The sequence below is a fragment of the Gracilinanus agilis genome, chromosome 1 (genome assembly GCF_016433145.1).
Source record: "Gracilinanus agilis isolate LMUSP501 chromosome 1, AgileGrace, whole genome shotgun sequence".
NCBI lineage: Eukaryota > Metazoa > Chordata > Mammalia > Didelphimorphia > Didelphidae > Gracilinanus > Gracilinanus agilis.
Genome location: NC_058130.1, coordinates 493,911,942 through 493,928,033, shown reverse-complemented (window position 1 = coordinate 493,928,033; position 16,092 = coordinate 493,911,942). Strand labels below are relative to the sequence as shown.

The 16,092-nt window shown below is 35.3% G+C and overlaps 1 protein-coding gene across 1 annotated transcript in view; it reads left to right on the top strand.

Annotated features, from left to right (window-relative positions):
• The first annotated feature begins 266 nt into the window (after window positions 1-266).
• The window catches only part of RDH10 (retinol dehydrogenase 10), a 37,887-nt gene continuing 22,061 nt past the window's right edge, over window positions 267-16,092 (top strand). The window contains exon 1 of the mRNA XM_044665858.1: window positions 267-587. Within this exon, the coding sequence (XP_044521793.1) occupies window positions 288-587 (300 nt within the window). The 5' untranslated portion in view covers window positions 267-287. The remainder of the gene's footprint in view (window positions 588-16,092) is intronic.

The window sequence follows — 16,092 nt, the reverse complement described above, 5'->3', positions numbered from 1 at the left end:
TTCTGGGATGAAGTCAGTTGTTTCCAGGTGTTTTTAGATCCTGTTTTCATATAGTTCAGGGTACTGAGCCTTATTGCAGATGGTGTGGGGTTTATTCTGGCTTGTATTGTACTTGTCACAATTATGTTGCTTTCTCTTAAATAAGAGTATCCAGTAAATTGCAGTAATTCTTCAAGACTGTGGGGGGAGAAAAGCAGCTGTAACTTAATAATTGGCAAACTTTTTGTTTATAGAAATTGTAGCTTGCTGTAGTATTTTTGCTTTGTGTGATCATTTATCAGATTACCATGCAAGTCACTTTTCCCCCCTCCTTGTTCCATTCTTCTCCCTCATCTGTATTCCTGAAAACAGCTGGAAATGGTGAGGAGGAAGTTCTACCTCCCTGCAACTTACAGGTTTTTACCTACACCTGTGATGTGGGAAAGAGAGAAAATGTCTACCTGACAGCTGAAAGAGTCCGGAAGGAAGTTGGAGAAGTCTCAGTCCTGGTTAATAATGCTGGTGTGGTCTCTGGGCATCATCTCTTGGAATGCCCTGATGAGCTTATTGAAAGAACCATGATGGTCAATTGCCATGCACATTTTTGGGTAAATATGAACATACTCAATTTATATCTTTTTTTTTCCTTTTATGGGATAATTGGGAAAGGGGGAAGCACATGATTAGCAACTATATACCACTTTGTCACCATAAAATAGTTACTTACAAATAATTACTTACTTGTAATGTTTCTGCATGAGTGTCAACATTGAGTATTTGTACAAGAATATTGACTTATTTGTTTTACAAATAAGGTACCTAATTAGAAAGGGGTCGGCTTGAGGGAGCCTTATTAACACTACATCTTGGCAAGGTGGCCATGAAAGCAACCAGATATAAAAAAAAAAAAAAAGAAATGCTAATACTGTGTTTTTCTTCATGTTGAATTTGTGTAACTTAATTTTTTTTTCTTTTCCTTCCACACTTCTAAGTTCGAGTTCAGCCATATACATTTGCTACTTGGTCAAATATATCTATAAATTGCCTGAGATTCTGAAATCAGCATTTGTGACTTGATGGGGAACCATTCTGTCTGTCAGAGCCATCCTTGTCAGTTAGCTAACATTGATTGAGCATCCACAAGGAACAGAGCACTGTATATCACCAGGGGGTAGCCCATCGACTTCTTTTCCCACCCCTGATGATCTGAGGTCACAGCAAATTTGAAAATGCTCCATGTGTGAGCATAAAGGTCATCTCTATTCTGGCAGTTAGTCACTACTACAAGATAGGGGGGATGGGGCAAGCCAAGGATTTTTAAAGCAGTCATCGCTCCTAACCAACAGGGGGCTGCTGCAGCATCTAAGGAAGTAGTAGAAGGAGTTCTGCTTCCTCAATTTCTGTTAGACTACCCCCAAATGTCTTAGTGGTCCTTATTTTCCCAAGTGTACCCAAGGGTAGGATTTGGGAGATTAACCTGGGGCCATATTGTTAAGGTTACTAAGACTTTACTTGTCTTTCTTTGCTTTTCCTTTCATCCTTTTCAAATAGTTAAAATTTAGGGAAGAAAGGTAAGGGGATATAGGACTTTCTACCTCTTTTCTTGGTGAATAAGACTTTTCTTATTACAATAAAATACAATAAAGACTTTTCTGTCCTCCTAGGGCACATTAAAAATCATTCATTTCTTAAGAGTACTTGAAAAATTATTTTTGGAAGTACTTGCACAAGTTTCATTTCCCACTACCTTTGCTGTAGTAAAAGGGTGTGGGTTTGTGTCTGTGCAAATGTGTATACAGATAACATACCTACACGTACACACATACATATTTTTAGATGAATAATTTCTGTTTCATAGAAGTGAAACTTTTATTCTGTTGTTGGAAAAATTAATAATGAGATTCTTCTTTTGTATAGTTATTTAATGGGGCAAGATGAAATGATTCTGAATTAAACCATATCTCCCTAGTATAGCTGATTTTCCAAAGAAAAATGATTATAGGCCAAGCTATAAATTTTGAAGGAAAGTAAGAGGGAGGGGAATGTGGAGGGGCAAAAGAGAGGTGGTATGCAACTTGCCAAAAGCCCTATTTACAATACTGTATACATATAGTACTCTCAAGAATACATTTTGTAATCATTCTTAAGTAAGCCAGAGTACTACCATTTGCAATAAGAGATCTTCACAGACTATGGGAGAATGACATAATCTTTAAAGAGTAATACACGAAGCTGCTATGGTTTCCTCTTAAATTTAGTTGTGTTCTTATGCCTTAGAGAAACATACAATGAATAAGTAAAATAAAATAGGACAAGATAGTTGATAAGTAGTAACAAGCCATGGTTAAAATTAGAATTGTTCTTTAACCTTTGAGGTGATACAAGAATGTTTCATAACCATAGACTTGTATGACTAACGACTAAAATTCAGTCTTTCTATTCTTTTAGCATTTCATGATATTGGAAAGTTTTAAAATTTTCAAATACAATGTTAAAATATATACCCTAAGAAACTCCATAAAACCTCCTTAACAGTCTTCTCTAAACTGATCCTGTTTAGGGGCTTTCATAGCCTTGGAAAAATTGAATCAATATTTAATTGTAAAAACCACACTTAACACTGAATTTGAGCATTAAGCAGGGGAATATTGGCTTTCTAGAGTTCTGGATGTTCTGGATGTTGCTTAACTACACAATTTAGGGAGTTCTTGGAAGCTTTGACGATTATGACATCACTTCGTATTAAAATATGGGAGGCTCCTGGATTCTCCAGCTGTTTTTGCCTTAGGCATCTAAGCTAAATAAATTCTTTTCAATATTGAGTCAGCTCATTATAAAGATGCCCTTTCCAAATTCTTGTAGTCTTTTAATCTTTCAAGTGAAAGCTGAGTTCTATCAACTTAAAATTCTGTTAACAGAACTTTGCAAGGTATTTGCTTTTAAATGGTGTTAACCTCAGAGCCACTAGAATTGAACTTAATGCAAAAGCCATGATTCTCTCTTATAGTACCAAGACATGGGTAGCCTGAGAATAAAGGTATATCCAAAAATGCTGGTTTCGCTCCAGAATATGTGGTGTGTCTCTTTTTTCTACTATATTTGAGCACGGGAAATGAGTAGATATAATTGAAGTGGGGAAAGGGTAGAATTGCAAGAGGTAAAGGTTGTTTCAGAAGGTGAGCCAGCTAGACAAAAGCTGTACATGCCATTTGACCAGGTGATCTTGAGCCCTACTTCTCAGTGCAAGTTTTTGCCTTTACAGGGATAACTAATAGTCTGGATCCTGACTCAGAGATCACATACATACACAGTCATACACAGTAAAACGGTCATTATGGAGACTTGTCTATTCGGTTCACTGAGCATAACCATGAATTCCTGGCCTATGCACCATAGCTTACACTATTTCTCATGGCTGGAAATACTGTGAACTGGCCCTTTACAGGAATGATATGGCCTGGATTTGAAAAGGAAGGAGTAGGTATTTTCTATCTAGCATCTATAGAAATGCTTCTTGTTAGTATTTATCTTTTTATGTATCTGTCCTGCCTTCCCAATTAGATTACAAATGCCTTGAGACAGAATCTAAAACCCGTCCTTTGTATTTTCAATGCCTTGCCATGGAGTAGTCTCAGTAAATATGTGTTGATATGAGCTTAACCATTGTTCAGATATTTAAAGGAAAATAAATTTCTATTAAATTTCCTTCCGGTGTTTTTAAATCTGAAAAGGTAAGCATTTCTTTAGATTAATAGTGAGCAAACATTTATTAAGCTCCTACTATATGCCAGGCACTAATGGCTATGTAAATTTTATGTTTCAAAAATAGGGTTCAATGAAAGTGCCATTGATTGTTGTAATGTATGGAGCCCATGGGGGAAAAAAACTTAATTGTGGTTTTGTTTCCTTTTTACTGTTATATCATTTTACCATTTTCTTACCTCGTTGCTTCCCCCAGTAATAATACCATTATTATTTTTGGTTCTAAATATGCTGTGGTTACTGTGATAATTCGTATTTAATTTAGAAGTTTAAGTAGCCCAAGTGGCACTACCAAATTGTGACTTGACTCAATTGCCTAATATCAAGTAGAGGAATTGGTCCTACAGTTTCTCCCTTATTGGGTCATTTACAATTTATCTGATGTTGGAAATGTTAAAGATAGATGGTATTAGTCTTTGAGATTCTTACAAGTCTGTTATATGACTTTACATCTGCCAGTGTTTTATTACCATTGGCAGCTTTCCCAGTAACCTTCTTTTGGTCAGCATTCAAAAAGTGATGGATTTTGGGTAGATCCTAGCCAGCATAATCTGTTGGGAAACAATTTAAGGTTATCATGAGACCCTGGACACTGTACATTAGCTAATACTCTTTAACTTTAGTACAAGTATTACTGGAATGTATCACTTTGAGCTTTTCTTTGCTTCATTGGGACATAAATGCTTGAAATAAACTCACTATTTTTAATATGGAGAGGTTTCTGAGTATAGGATCTGCAAATCTGTTTTCTTGTTCTCCAAATTATTATTAGTATCTTGGTGAGAGGTGGGAAAATCTGCTCTTCCTAGGAGCCTATAAGCCAGTGTTTATCTGAAGATTCTTTTTGGCCAAAGGACAACATCTGGCCTTTATACAAGAGCAAATTGATCCTTGAATAACCAAAAGGGGGAAGCAAAAGCATTTAACTCTAGTCCTTTTATGTTCTGAAGGAATTTTTTGTGGTAGAAGACTAAATCTGTCAAAAAGCTAGTCAGTAATTTACTTCTATTGATATGGTAGGCAGACAAGATAATTGGTAGTTAATTAATAGTCCACTTAACTTAAAAGGCTTCACAGTTTTAAAATAGTAATTACTGAATTAGGCATTTATATCCAAATGTCTAAAGCCTATTTAGGTAAAATCCATTCAGAAAAGTAAAAGCAAGGTCTGAGTAATGAAGCACTTAAGGACATTAGTGCTATAGTTGTACCTAGGATTAAATGAATGGTCCCTGATCATTAATGTTTTCCAGGTTCTTGTGTGATTTACATGATTTTAATCACAACTATACTGTTCTATGGATATATAAAACCCAATTTTCTTTTAAGAGAAAAATCACATTCCTGCAAGTAATCAAATGGATCATCGTTTTAGATAGAGCTATTTAGATGCTTTGTTGGATATTTTTTATGCTGATATTAAGGGTCTTAAGGCTTGGCATGTTATACAGTTTTGCCACTGAGAGAACCTTAGCTCAATCCCTCCTCATTTTACAGATGGGAAAACTGAGACCTTAGGAAGGTTGAATAATTTTACTGAGGTCATGGTACATTGCACAGTATTATTTATCTCCAAGCATAGCTTCTAGGAGACTGAATTTATGACTTCTTCAAAAGGTGATCAGATGCATCCATAAAATTTTAGACTTAATTAGGTAATGGTAATTCATTCTGCCATTTTCTCCGTAGGCTTTAATTTTTAAATGCATATTTAAACGAAGTTACAAGAATGTGCATAAGTTGGGCTGAGTTGAGCTAAGGAATAGGACTTTGGTGATTTACCAATAAATATTAGTGACTTGCCATGTGAAATACAACATTATGTATACAAAGTAACTGAACAGGGGGAATCATTCTTCTTTCAATACACATTTCTGTTCATTAATAGTTTTGTCCTATTGTGGGATATGTTACATTTCTAACTTTCTAGGAAGAAGTTTTCATTATCTCTCATTTTTCTTTATTTCTCTTTATTTATGATTAGAGTTGGATGTGTGCATTGCAGGCATTCTGTTCCCAAGAAGAAGCTTATCTGAAGAAAAAGTCAAAGAAAGAAGCATTCTTGAACTTGTACTAAAGATAACATTGGTCGAATAGCTTTTTCAAAGGGCTGGCCATGTAGAGATGATTACCCCGAGCATAGTGCTCAGCAGCTCATTAAGCAGGATCTAAGTGATAAAATCTAGTAGACTACTAAACCCTGTGGTCAGATACTGAGGAATTCAGTATTCTCTCCATTTTTCCTTCTACCTTAAATTTGCTTTCTAACTCACTCAGCACCTAATGTTTATGTGCTTTCTTGGATTAATATTTGATCATATGAATCTTTGTATTCATATTCTATTAGGCACTTTGTCAAACTAAATTTATATTCTATTAGGCATTTTGTCAAACTAACCCAGTTTGTGATTTTATTTATTTATTTTAGTGCAAAACTTCCTTTTTTCTTTAAGACATGTTGTTGGGATTGTTTGGGGCAAGATCTTTGTTCTGGGTTTCACTGAAATTTCTAATTTTATATTCCAAATTAAAATGTCATCTAATATAGGTCAGCAGCTTACATATTTGAGAATAATTCATATAGAAATGCAAGCAAAAATGACTTAATTTGAATGATTAATGCACATGAATAGTCTAGTATGTGAAAAAGTCAGATATGAAAAATATATATTTACCTCGTACTCATGATATAATGTACCTTGAATAGGTTTTAGTTTTTGTTTTTTAACAAGAAAGGGAGAATAATGCCCATAATGCTAGGTGACCTAGAGTAGTTTAGGCTCCAAACTTGCATCTTACTAAAATTCCACTAGGGGGAGTGTAGTCAGGGTGAATTTGCATTTGCATACATTTCTTTCCATACATTTGCCCTCTTCCTATGAAAATGTCATTCATTTTATCTTTTTGGTTCCAAGTAGTTTAATATCTTAGTAGCATTTAAAAGAAAAAGTGAAGTTCCTTTCAGAAAAAACCTAATTTCAGTGTTTTGCATCTAAAATTCAACACTGCATCTTGATTTTATTCTGCCTATATTTAATTAATAATTTCTTATAAAAGATAATAATGGCTACCAGTGAAATATTCAGTCCTGTTCAGAGGGAGTTCTCTCTCCTGATCCTTTTTACAATTTTCCATCTTTTTACTCATAGAATATACTTGTTTACCATTTTAATGTTTGCATATATTTATAATGTTTACATATATAATTTCACTGTATCCTCACAACAGCTTGGTGCAGCTAGGATCCCTAATTTTTAGATGAGGAAACTGAGGCTTAGAAAGCTATAATGACTTTCTCATAGCCCTGTAGCTAGCTGGTAAGCATCTGAGGTGAGATTTAACTGACTTGAATATAGCTCTTGTACTCTGTCCATAATAAGCAAGACTGCTTCTAATCAACATGGATTGCCACAAAGAAATAGGCCATGAAGAAACAAAACTAGCAGTCTTTGCAGATGATATACTTAGAGAATCAATTAAAAAACTAATTGAAATAATGAACAACTTTAGCAAAGTTGCAAAACATGAAATAAGCTCACATAAATCATCAACATTTCAACAGGTTAATAACAAGATCCAGCAACAAGACATAGAAAGAGGAATTCCATTTAAAATAACTGGGGGGAGGGGGATCTGGGTAGCTCAGTGGATTGAGAACCAGGCCTAGAGATGGGAGGTCCTAGGTTCAAATCTGGCTTCAAACACTTCCCAGCTGTGTGACCCTGGGCAAGTCACTTAACCTCCCATTGCCTACCCTTACCACTCTTCTGCCTTGGAACCAATAGACAGTATTGATTCCAAGATGGAAGGTAAGGGTTTAAAAAAATAAAATAAAATAACTCTAGGTATAATAAAGAAAACACCTGGGGGTCTACCTGCCAAGGCAAACTCAGGAACTATATGAACACAATTACAGAACACTTTGCATACAAAGTCAGATCTAAATGATTGGAAAAATGTTAATTGCTCATGAGTAGGCTGAGCCAATATAATAAAAGTGACAATTCTACTAAACTAATTTACCTGAGTAGCCTCTGCATATAGCAAAGTGGAGGAGTAGATAACTGGAATTTAACAAATCAAGGAAGTGGAAAGTTAGGGTAACTGAGGGGTAATTAATATATTGAAGTCCCCTACTTTGAGGACAAAAGTAGGATGAAGAAACTGCAGTCAAAGTACTGGCCTCATTGAGGAAGGAAAGAAAATATACTTCAAATTGATAGATAAAGGTTAAGGTTATGAGTACTTGGATTATGGGATAAATTTAAATAGCAAGAACCTTAAAAGCAAAGTTGCTGAATGATCATGATAGAAGGAGTTCCAGGAGGTGGCAATGGGGGGAACAAAGATTATTCTGACTTCTCCACTGTCTAATGGGGAAGAAGGGTATGAGAGAAGGTCTGCTCATTAACATTTATCAGCAACCTCTGCCTCTTTCTCTGAACAAAAGTTAGGTTGAAGGGATGGGGAGGCATTCATTCTGGGTTCATGTTTAAATGCTAGTGGCCTTTATTACTTTGCCTTTTGGCATTTTCCCCTAATTACCCCTTCCCCCCCCCCAATATATAGAATGTAGCTAAATCTCCTACCAAAAAAAAGGATCAAAAGAGGAAACAAAAGAACAACTCTCCCATTTTCCTTAGTATCAGACGTGGTGTCTTTAGTCTTTAGTTCTTGCCTGGACCTTAATCATGCTAGACTTTTGTGAATTGAATCTCTTGGTCCACATAACAAGAATAAAAGGAAGGAAGGAAGAATGGGAGAAAGGGGAAAGGAAAGGGAAAAGGGGGATACTTTAGAGGTCATCTAGTCTGATCCATGTCTGAGGGGGAATCCCTTCTATGACATCTTCACTCTTCCCCCTAAAGGGGTCTCTCAACTATCTTCAGTTCAGCTGTTGAAAACCTATGTAAGTGCAGATAGGAATTGGATACATACCTTACCCATAATCAAGTAGCCTTGGAAAGTTACTTTTTTGTCATCAATTTATTTAATACTTTGTGATGTTCTCCTACAAGGTATAGGGTGGAGAATGTCAGATTTACCATGATATACTTTGCTAGTCCATTTAAAATCCCTTAGCATTTTTTACCTTTTAGAAACAAGATCCTTCAGAGGCTTATATATAACTGTAGTTCAATCTTATAGGTTCGTTTTTCTAATATTCTTTTAGAAGAACATGTTGTCTAACTCTTTCTCCTTTTATTTGCCTATGGTTCCAAAATATCTAGTTCATAACTTTTGGGAACTGCCTTCTTGCATGACCTGAAAACTTAAAACAGCACCCTATTAGGGGTGGGGGAAATTGAATATCCTCTCATACCTAACATAAAACTTTCAACACTTTGCACGAAATGCTGCTAGAATATGTTAAGAAGTGAAGAAAATTACTTGAGAAGCTTGGAGTTATGTTACAGAATGTGACACATCCTGTTAGCCCAATTGACAAGTCACTTATAATGAATTCACATTTGGAAACAAAACATTATTAAATTGTTGAGACTACTAAGAGAATAGAATGTAAAAACGTTGTAACTTTTATAGAACCATTTTAGGTATGTTATCAGAATTACAGTGTTGGCAAAGTTGTTTCTCTTCCATTTGTCACAAAGATTAAACCTCTTATCTTTGCTTCAAATAATTTAGGATCCAAATAGCGAACTACCAGCTTCTTCTGAATATTAACATTATATAACTTAGTATCAGCTTAAATGACAGAGCCCAAAATAACACTTTTCTTCAAATAAATGCTTGCATTACCATTTACATAAGCATTTGGGTATTTTAAGGATATTCAGTTTAAAACAAATGCCTCAGATTTTGCTACCTTGATTTGGTAATTAAAATACTTCTTCCCCTGCTGAAAATTTTGAATGGGATCTTTCTGGTAGGTTGATTATATATAGAAGAACTAAAGAAGCATGAGAATACTGGGCTATATTTTAAATTTTTCTTTACTAATTTTTAGATTCTTCAGTATTTAATGAACAGCATAAATTCTGTTCCAGAAGTTTTTAATTGATACTTTTGGGCTTTTCAAATACCTTCATTTCCAAATATATCTCCCCAGAAAGCCATTTTTTTAAATAATAAAAGACAAAGTGAAGGCATCAGGAACAATTAAGAAAAGAAGCATTGCTATTCAAGAAATGTCTCTTCTCCCATGATCATTGGAGTTGTTGCTAGAAGGGGTTAGGTGATTCTATTATAATAGCTTCTAGAAATCTTTTTTCTAGGCCTCTCATAGCTACCAGTATTTTAAGCCAGGATAACAAAATTTGCCTATTCCCTCCCATTTCCAAATGTCTAACATATTGCTACATAAAAGAAAATTAGCAAAATAATTCTTTTTCATTTTAATATTTATTTCAGTTCATATAGTTTCTCCATTTTTTTTTCCGAGGGGAACCAGACCTGTGATTTGATAATAGGGATCTTCAGGAGAGAAGCTTGCTCTATTCCAGCAGATCTACCCCTTCATCAACAAGCATTTGTTTTAATCCCTACTGTATGCCAGGGGCTATGCTAAGAACAGAGGCTAAGTAATTTTCCCAGGGTCATATAACCAGGATATGTTAAAAACACATGATCCAGAAGTTGGAAATAGAAATTAGGCAGTCTGCAGGGGTAAATATTGAGCCACTGTCAGGAATCAATAATCCTACATCAATCACTTACTTTATGTCAGTTGTGGCAAAAAAATCTATGATAATGAGAGACTGAGGCACAAAGGTCCAAGTTTTATTTATTAGCAAGGCTCACAGTTATCAATAACAAAGGTCAGGAACCAAAGACCTCTGATGCAGTTAGAATAGCTCTCTTATATAGTTTAGTAGTTATATAAGGTCTAGAAATGCTTCCTCCTTGCCCTCACTAAGATTATGATTGGTTCTTAGTTACACTATCTAACCATCTGAGCATGAGCCTTCACCCATTATGGTGAACAAATTAGACCAACATCCTCTTGTAAGAACCAACCCCACAGTACCCTCCCAGACCAAAGACTTTCCAAAGCTCATTGTGTTATGAAGGGGACATAGACTTAGGCAATCTTTTGTAACATTCTCGAGAAGGTTCAAGCCTACCTAGTATTAGGCTAACATCTTGAAGACAAGTCAACTCATCCACCATCTGTCTTTCTTCCTCAAATGGAATTTGGTTTCACTCACTAAAAAGGGTTGGGCATTGGACCTGCACAGTAATATTCTAAGCCTTTAAGCCCTAAAACTTGGTTATTACAATGATTGCTCTAAGTTTGGTTATTGTGATTGCTATTATGATTAACAAAACTCTTAACTACGTCATTTTCATATAGTTGCTGGACTAAGTGTTAACAAAATGAAACAGTACCTGACCTTCATGAAATTACAGTCTAGCAAGGGGAGATAAATTATGTATAAAAGGATATATTTTACAAATAAAAGGATTTTATAAAAGAGATATTGTGAAGCTAGGAAGGAGATAAAATTGACAATATGAGTGATATGTGGAGAACCCACAAGTAAGGATCAAGGATGACACTGAGGGTTGTAAGCCTAATAGAGTGCCAAGAGGTAAAGTGCTTTAAATGCTAAAAAGCAGTCTGTATGTGATCCTCACATAGTAGAAAACTACTGGAGTTTCTTGAGAAGGGAAATGAAATTGGCAAGCCTATACTTCAGGGAAATCCCTTTGTCATTTGTATGGAGAATGCATTGGAATCTGGAGGAGGCTTGAGAAGGGAGGCCAGTTAAAGTCCAAGAAAGAGATGGTAAGGGCTTGTCCTGGGGTGTGGCTATGAAGACAAGTAGACAGATATAAAAAGGTATTGTGGAGGTAAAAGCAAGATTTGGAAACTAGTTGAATATGGAGAAAGTGAGGAACCAAGGATGACTCCGAGGTTGGAAATCTGGATGACTGGAAGAATGGTGTTGCCCTCTACAGAAACAATAATGTTTGAACAAGGAATTTGAGAAATGCATACAACATCATGTGGTCTAATAGACATAGTCTGAATAGACATATAAAGTCCAAAAGATGGTTGATGATACAAGACTAGAACTCAGGAGAGAATTTAGGGTTCAATTCATGGATCTTAAAGTTATCAACATAGAGAGATCATTAAAGTTATGTGGGCTAACAAGAATACTTAGAGAAGAGGGGCCAGAAAAGAGATTTGGCATACTCTCCCAGTTATAAGCAGGAGGTAAATGATGATCTAAAAAAAGAGACTGAAAAACAAGTGAGTCAAGATGTAGGAGGAAAATGAGAGCGATTATACAGAAACCCAGGGATGGTATACAGAAGGGGATGGTGGTCAATAGAGGAGAAGTAAAAAAGGATTGAGATGATAAATCATCAGATTTGTCTTCTAAGAGATCATTGGTAATTTTGGAGAGAGCAGTTACAGTTGTGATGAAGTCAGAAGCAAGATTGCAAAGAGCTGAGAAGAAAATGAATGGAGGGGGTGGGGTTAAACAGCTTTTTCTAGGAGATTCTAAAAGGCAAGAGAGATAAAGGAAGAGACCTTGAGGGAAGGAAAGGGCTAGAAAAAGTTTAGGGTTTTAATTTTATTTTTTAAGATAGAACTGACTTATAGGTATTTGTGGTCAGCAAGAGGAAAAACCAGTAGCAGATACAGAAAAATGGAAAATGGAAGAAAGGGGGTGATTCTAGGGGCAATTTGCTAGAGAAGACTGGTGGAGTTAGGTCAAGATTACATATCGAGGAATTGACCTTGTAAAGAAGGGCTGCCAGGCTTGTTACTAGGGGCTAGAGAAAAGGAGAGAATGGGGAATTATGCAAGGGGTTGTGAGATGTAGAAAATGAAGGAGAGCTCTCAACAAATGGTCTCTTTTCTCAGGAAAGTACTAACTAAGGTTCTTGGAAATATCTAGTTAATCCCCCATCTAACATACACTGGCTATGTGACCCTGAGTAAATTACTTAACCTCCAAGTACCTGAGGCAGTTCTGTTAGACCCTTAGCACAGTTCTGGCACCCAGTAGGGTTTAAACCAAATTCTTGTTTGAAGAACAATTTGTGTTGTCTACCTCCAGAGAAAGAACTGATAAGTAGAAATAAGCAAGACAGTTTTATATATACACATATCTTTTTCTCAAAAGATGTCTAGTTAGTATGGGGAGGAGAAAGAGAGAAGGAGATAACCTGGGAATTTTAATGTAACCAAGAAACAAATTAATTTAAATAAATATGTATATGCATATATATATATACATATATATATATATATATTTTTTTTTAAACGAACAAAATCCAAATGATTGTCAAGGAAGATATGCAGGTCTGTTTGAGTAGAGCAGTCTCCTCTCATGGAGACCTTTATATCAAATCACAGGTCTGTTCTCCAAAAAAGAAGAAAAAAAAGTAATGGAAATTTCATGAACTGAAATGAACACTTTAATGAAAAAGAATTTTTTAGCTAATGTTTAGAAGGGCCTTCCTCAGAAATAGGCAAACGTTGTTACACTGGCATAAATTAACTTTTAACTTACTAGTTGATTTCAATGTCACTTATTCTTTTGACTTTGAGTACAAAATTGAGTGCCTTCGAATAAATTTTGAGTTTGATTAGCATGGTTAATTTAGCAATGACTAAATGACAACTTTTAACATCACCAGAAAATTTTCCTCATAAATTAGGCAATTATGTAATACTATAATCCTAAAAATCCAGTATCACACTGGAACTTAACACAATCTAATTTTTCTTTTTTAATTTTTATCTCCCATTTTATCTTCTTTCATTTTCTAGTTCTAATAGCAAGAGGTAGCTTCTGCCTTAGAGGTAGTGGTTCCATCCCTACAGTCAACCTTATTTTTCCTGCTTAAAACCCTGGAACTTCTCTCCTCCTTTTCTTCCCAATGAAGGAGCTCTGATTGCCTCCCTCTACCTCTCAAGTCCCTGTAAGCTTTAACTGGTAATGCTGAGATTTTCTATAAGAAAATGTCAAATAGGTCACTATTGTTATCTCACTTTGCTAGGAATGAACTCTGGTTTTACAAAAATTCATTATATATGTTGCAGTATGATAAATTGGACAGGAAAAAGCAGTGACTCTTTTTGATAGGGAAGGGAAAGTTTTCAGTAAGCAATGAGTCCTAGGTTAGAAGAACCAGGTTATATAAATGCCCAGCACCAAAGTTGTTTTTTAAGGGCTTATTTACTATAGTAGGGCAGTATGATTTTCAGTTTATCCACTTGAAAAAAAGCCAAGCTTTTAATCTATTACATAATGAAGTCATGAGGTATATTGATGATAACGCAGTGCTGAGTTCCAATAACTACTGATACGTTGTCTTATGAAATCAGCTTTATTTTCTTTTGCAAAAACCAAGTGTCACAAAACCACAGATTTCTAAAATATAACAGTTGTGTCAGTAATCAGGCATATCCTAGAATCTGTTTTAAGAAAATTTTTTCTCCCCAAAATGGAAATCATTTTAAGAATTTAGGTGTACCTTTTCTGTGTGGGAGATGCACCATTAGAGAATTGAGATCCTCTTATGCTGAAATAGATATTATCAGGGACCTATCCCAAGAGTAAAATGAATTGGGAAGTGCTCCAAGGGGCTAAGCCTCAAAGAACTTGTAGGCTGGTGACTTAAAAAAAAACAAACAACTTTTACCTTTTGTCTTAGAATCGATATTGAGCTGGCATGAGCTAGGGAAGAGGGAGGAGACAATAAGGAAGAGTTAATTCTACTAGTTAAAAAGAAACTGTACAAATAGCCCACAAACTTCCCCATCATTTCCAAAGTCTGCTCTTCCACACTTTACTCCCAAGGTTGCCTTTTGTCCCTTGCAATTCTTTCCCCCTTCAAAGATATTATTGATGGTTGATTTTTATGAATAAGAATCAAGCATGCCGACTGTCTCTCACAATCTTGCCATGTGGCTGGCTAATCTTTTCTCATCCCTCAATCTTTTATACCACCTCTCTAGATGAATTCCTTATTTTTAGTGTATTTACAGCCTGCTCAAGCCCTCCATGTATCATTATATTTCCCTTTGAATCATCTTCACTTTAACTTATAAGACCTAGAAGAATACTGATGTTAAAAAGGTACCCTTGGGAACTGTTAGGGACAACATAGTGTTTCTTCCATATTAGTTGGAAAGAGAGAGAGAGGTTATCTTCCAATTAGATATCGACCTTGGATCTTGCAGGGCCCTAAGAAGATGAATTGGCCTGGGGATATTTTTGAAAAAATTTTAAAGTAACTTGAAAACTATAACAATGTCCTCCCTTCTCCTTCTATCTTATCCTAAACCAGCCCATTTTTATGTGGTCTTCCAGACCAGGGATATTCCAAACCAAGCCACTGGGCTCATTTGGATCCTCCTAAAAGATAGGTGATAGGGCACCCTTCAGATTAGTGTTCATTTGACTGCTTTTACTTGGTTGTAGTTTCTTTGGATAAACATAGAGCTTCTTAGGCAAAAAAGTAAAGCCTCCTTCTTGGAAACAAAGTAGCTAATGGAAAGGAGATCCTGATAAGAAAATTATCTCCAATTGAGATGAGATGAGATACTTGCTAGGGGTAAGGAACTCTCTTCTTTGTATCCATCATTCACACCATATTAATATTTTAGCAGTTTAAGGTGGCCCTAAATGCTGGAATATTGCCAGATTTCTTATTGGTAACTGATTAACATTGATCTTATTTCTTTTTACTGTGCTTTTTCTGTTCATTTTTAGAAAGAATTAGGAAAAGTAATAGAGCATAGTGAACATATGAAAGCAATACCATTATTTACCAGACAGATTGAATTCGTGTTACTGATTTTATAAGCAACCTATTATTTTTTAGTTTAGTAGAGAGGTTGTGATTGTGTGGCACAAGTTATATAAACTGCAAATTATGTGCTACAGTATAAGTTTAAATTCAGATTCTTTTGGTAAAGAAATTGTTCTAACCCTTTGGAAAAATTATGTGAAAAGCCTGGGCTATGAAGGAAAGACTAAAGTTCTTTAACTGCTGATACAAATTTAGTGTCATTGGAAGTCTGGGAAAGAGACTTGGAGTGAGGAAGATCTGAGTTTGAATCTTGCCTTAGTTACTTACTAGCTCTGTGACTGGCCAAATCACTTAACCTCTCCCAGCTTCATTATCCCCAAATGTAAAATAGGGAGTAAGAGCGCCTATATCGCAGGATTGTTAGGATTAAATGAAATATAATATGTGTAAAATGTTTTGCAAACCTGAAAGTGCTATATAAATGTACTTACTATTGATAAAAAAATCTTACTGTTGATAAAAACGACTTATAGCAGATAGTAAGAATGAAGAGAAATTAAAATGATATTTTTCTGGCTTAACAAATCTAAATTAATTTTAGAAGGTTGA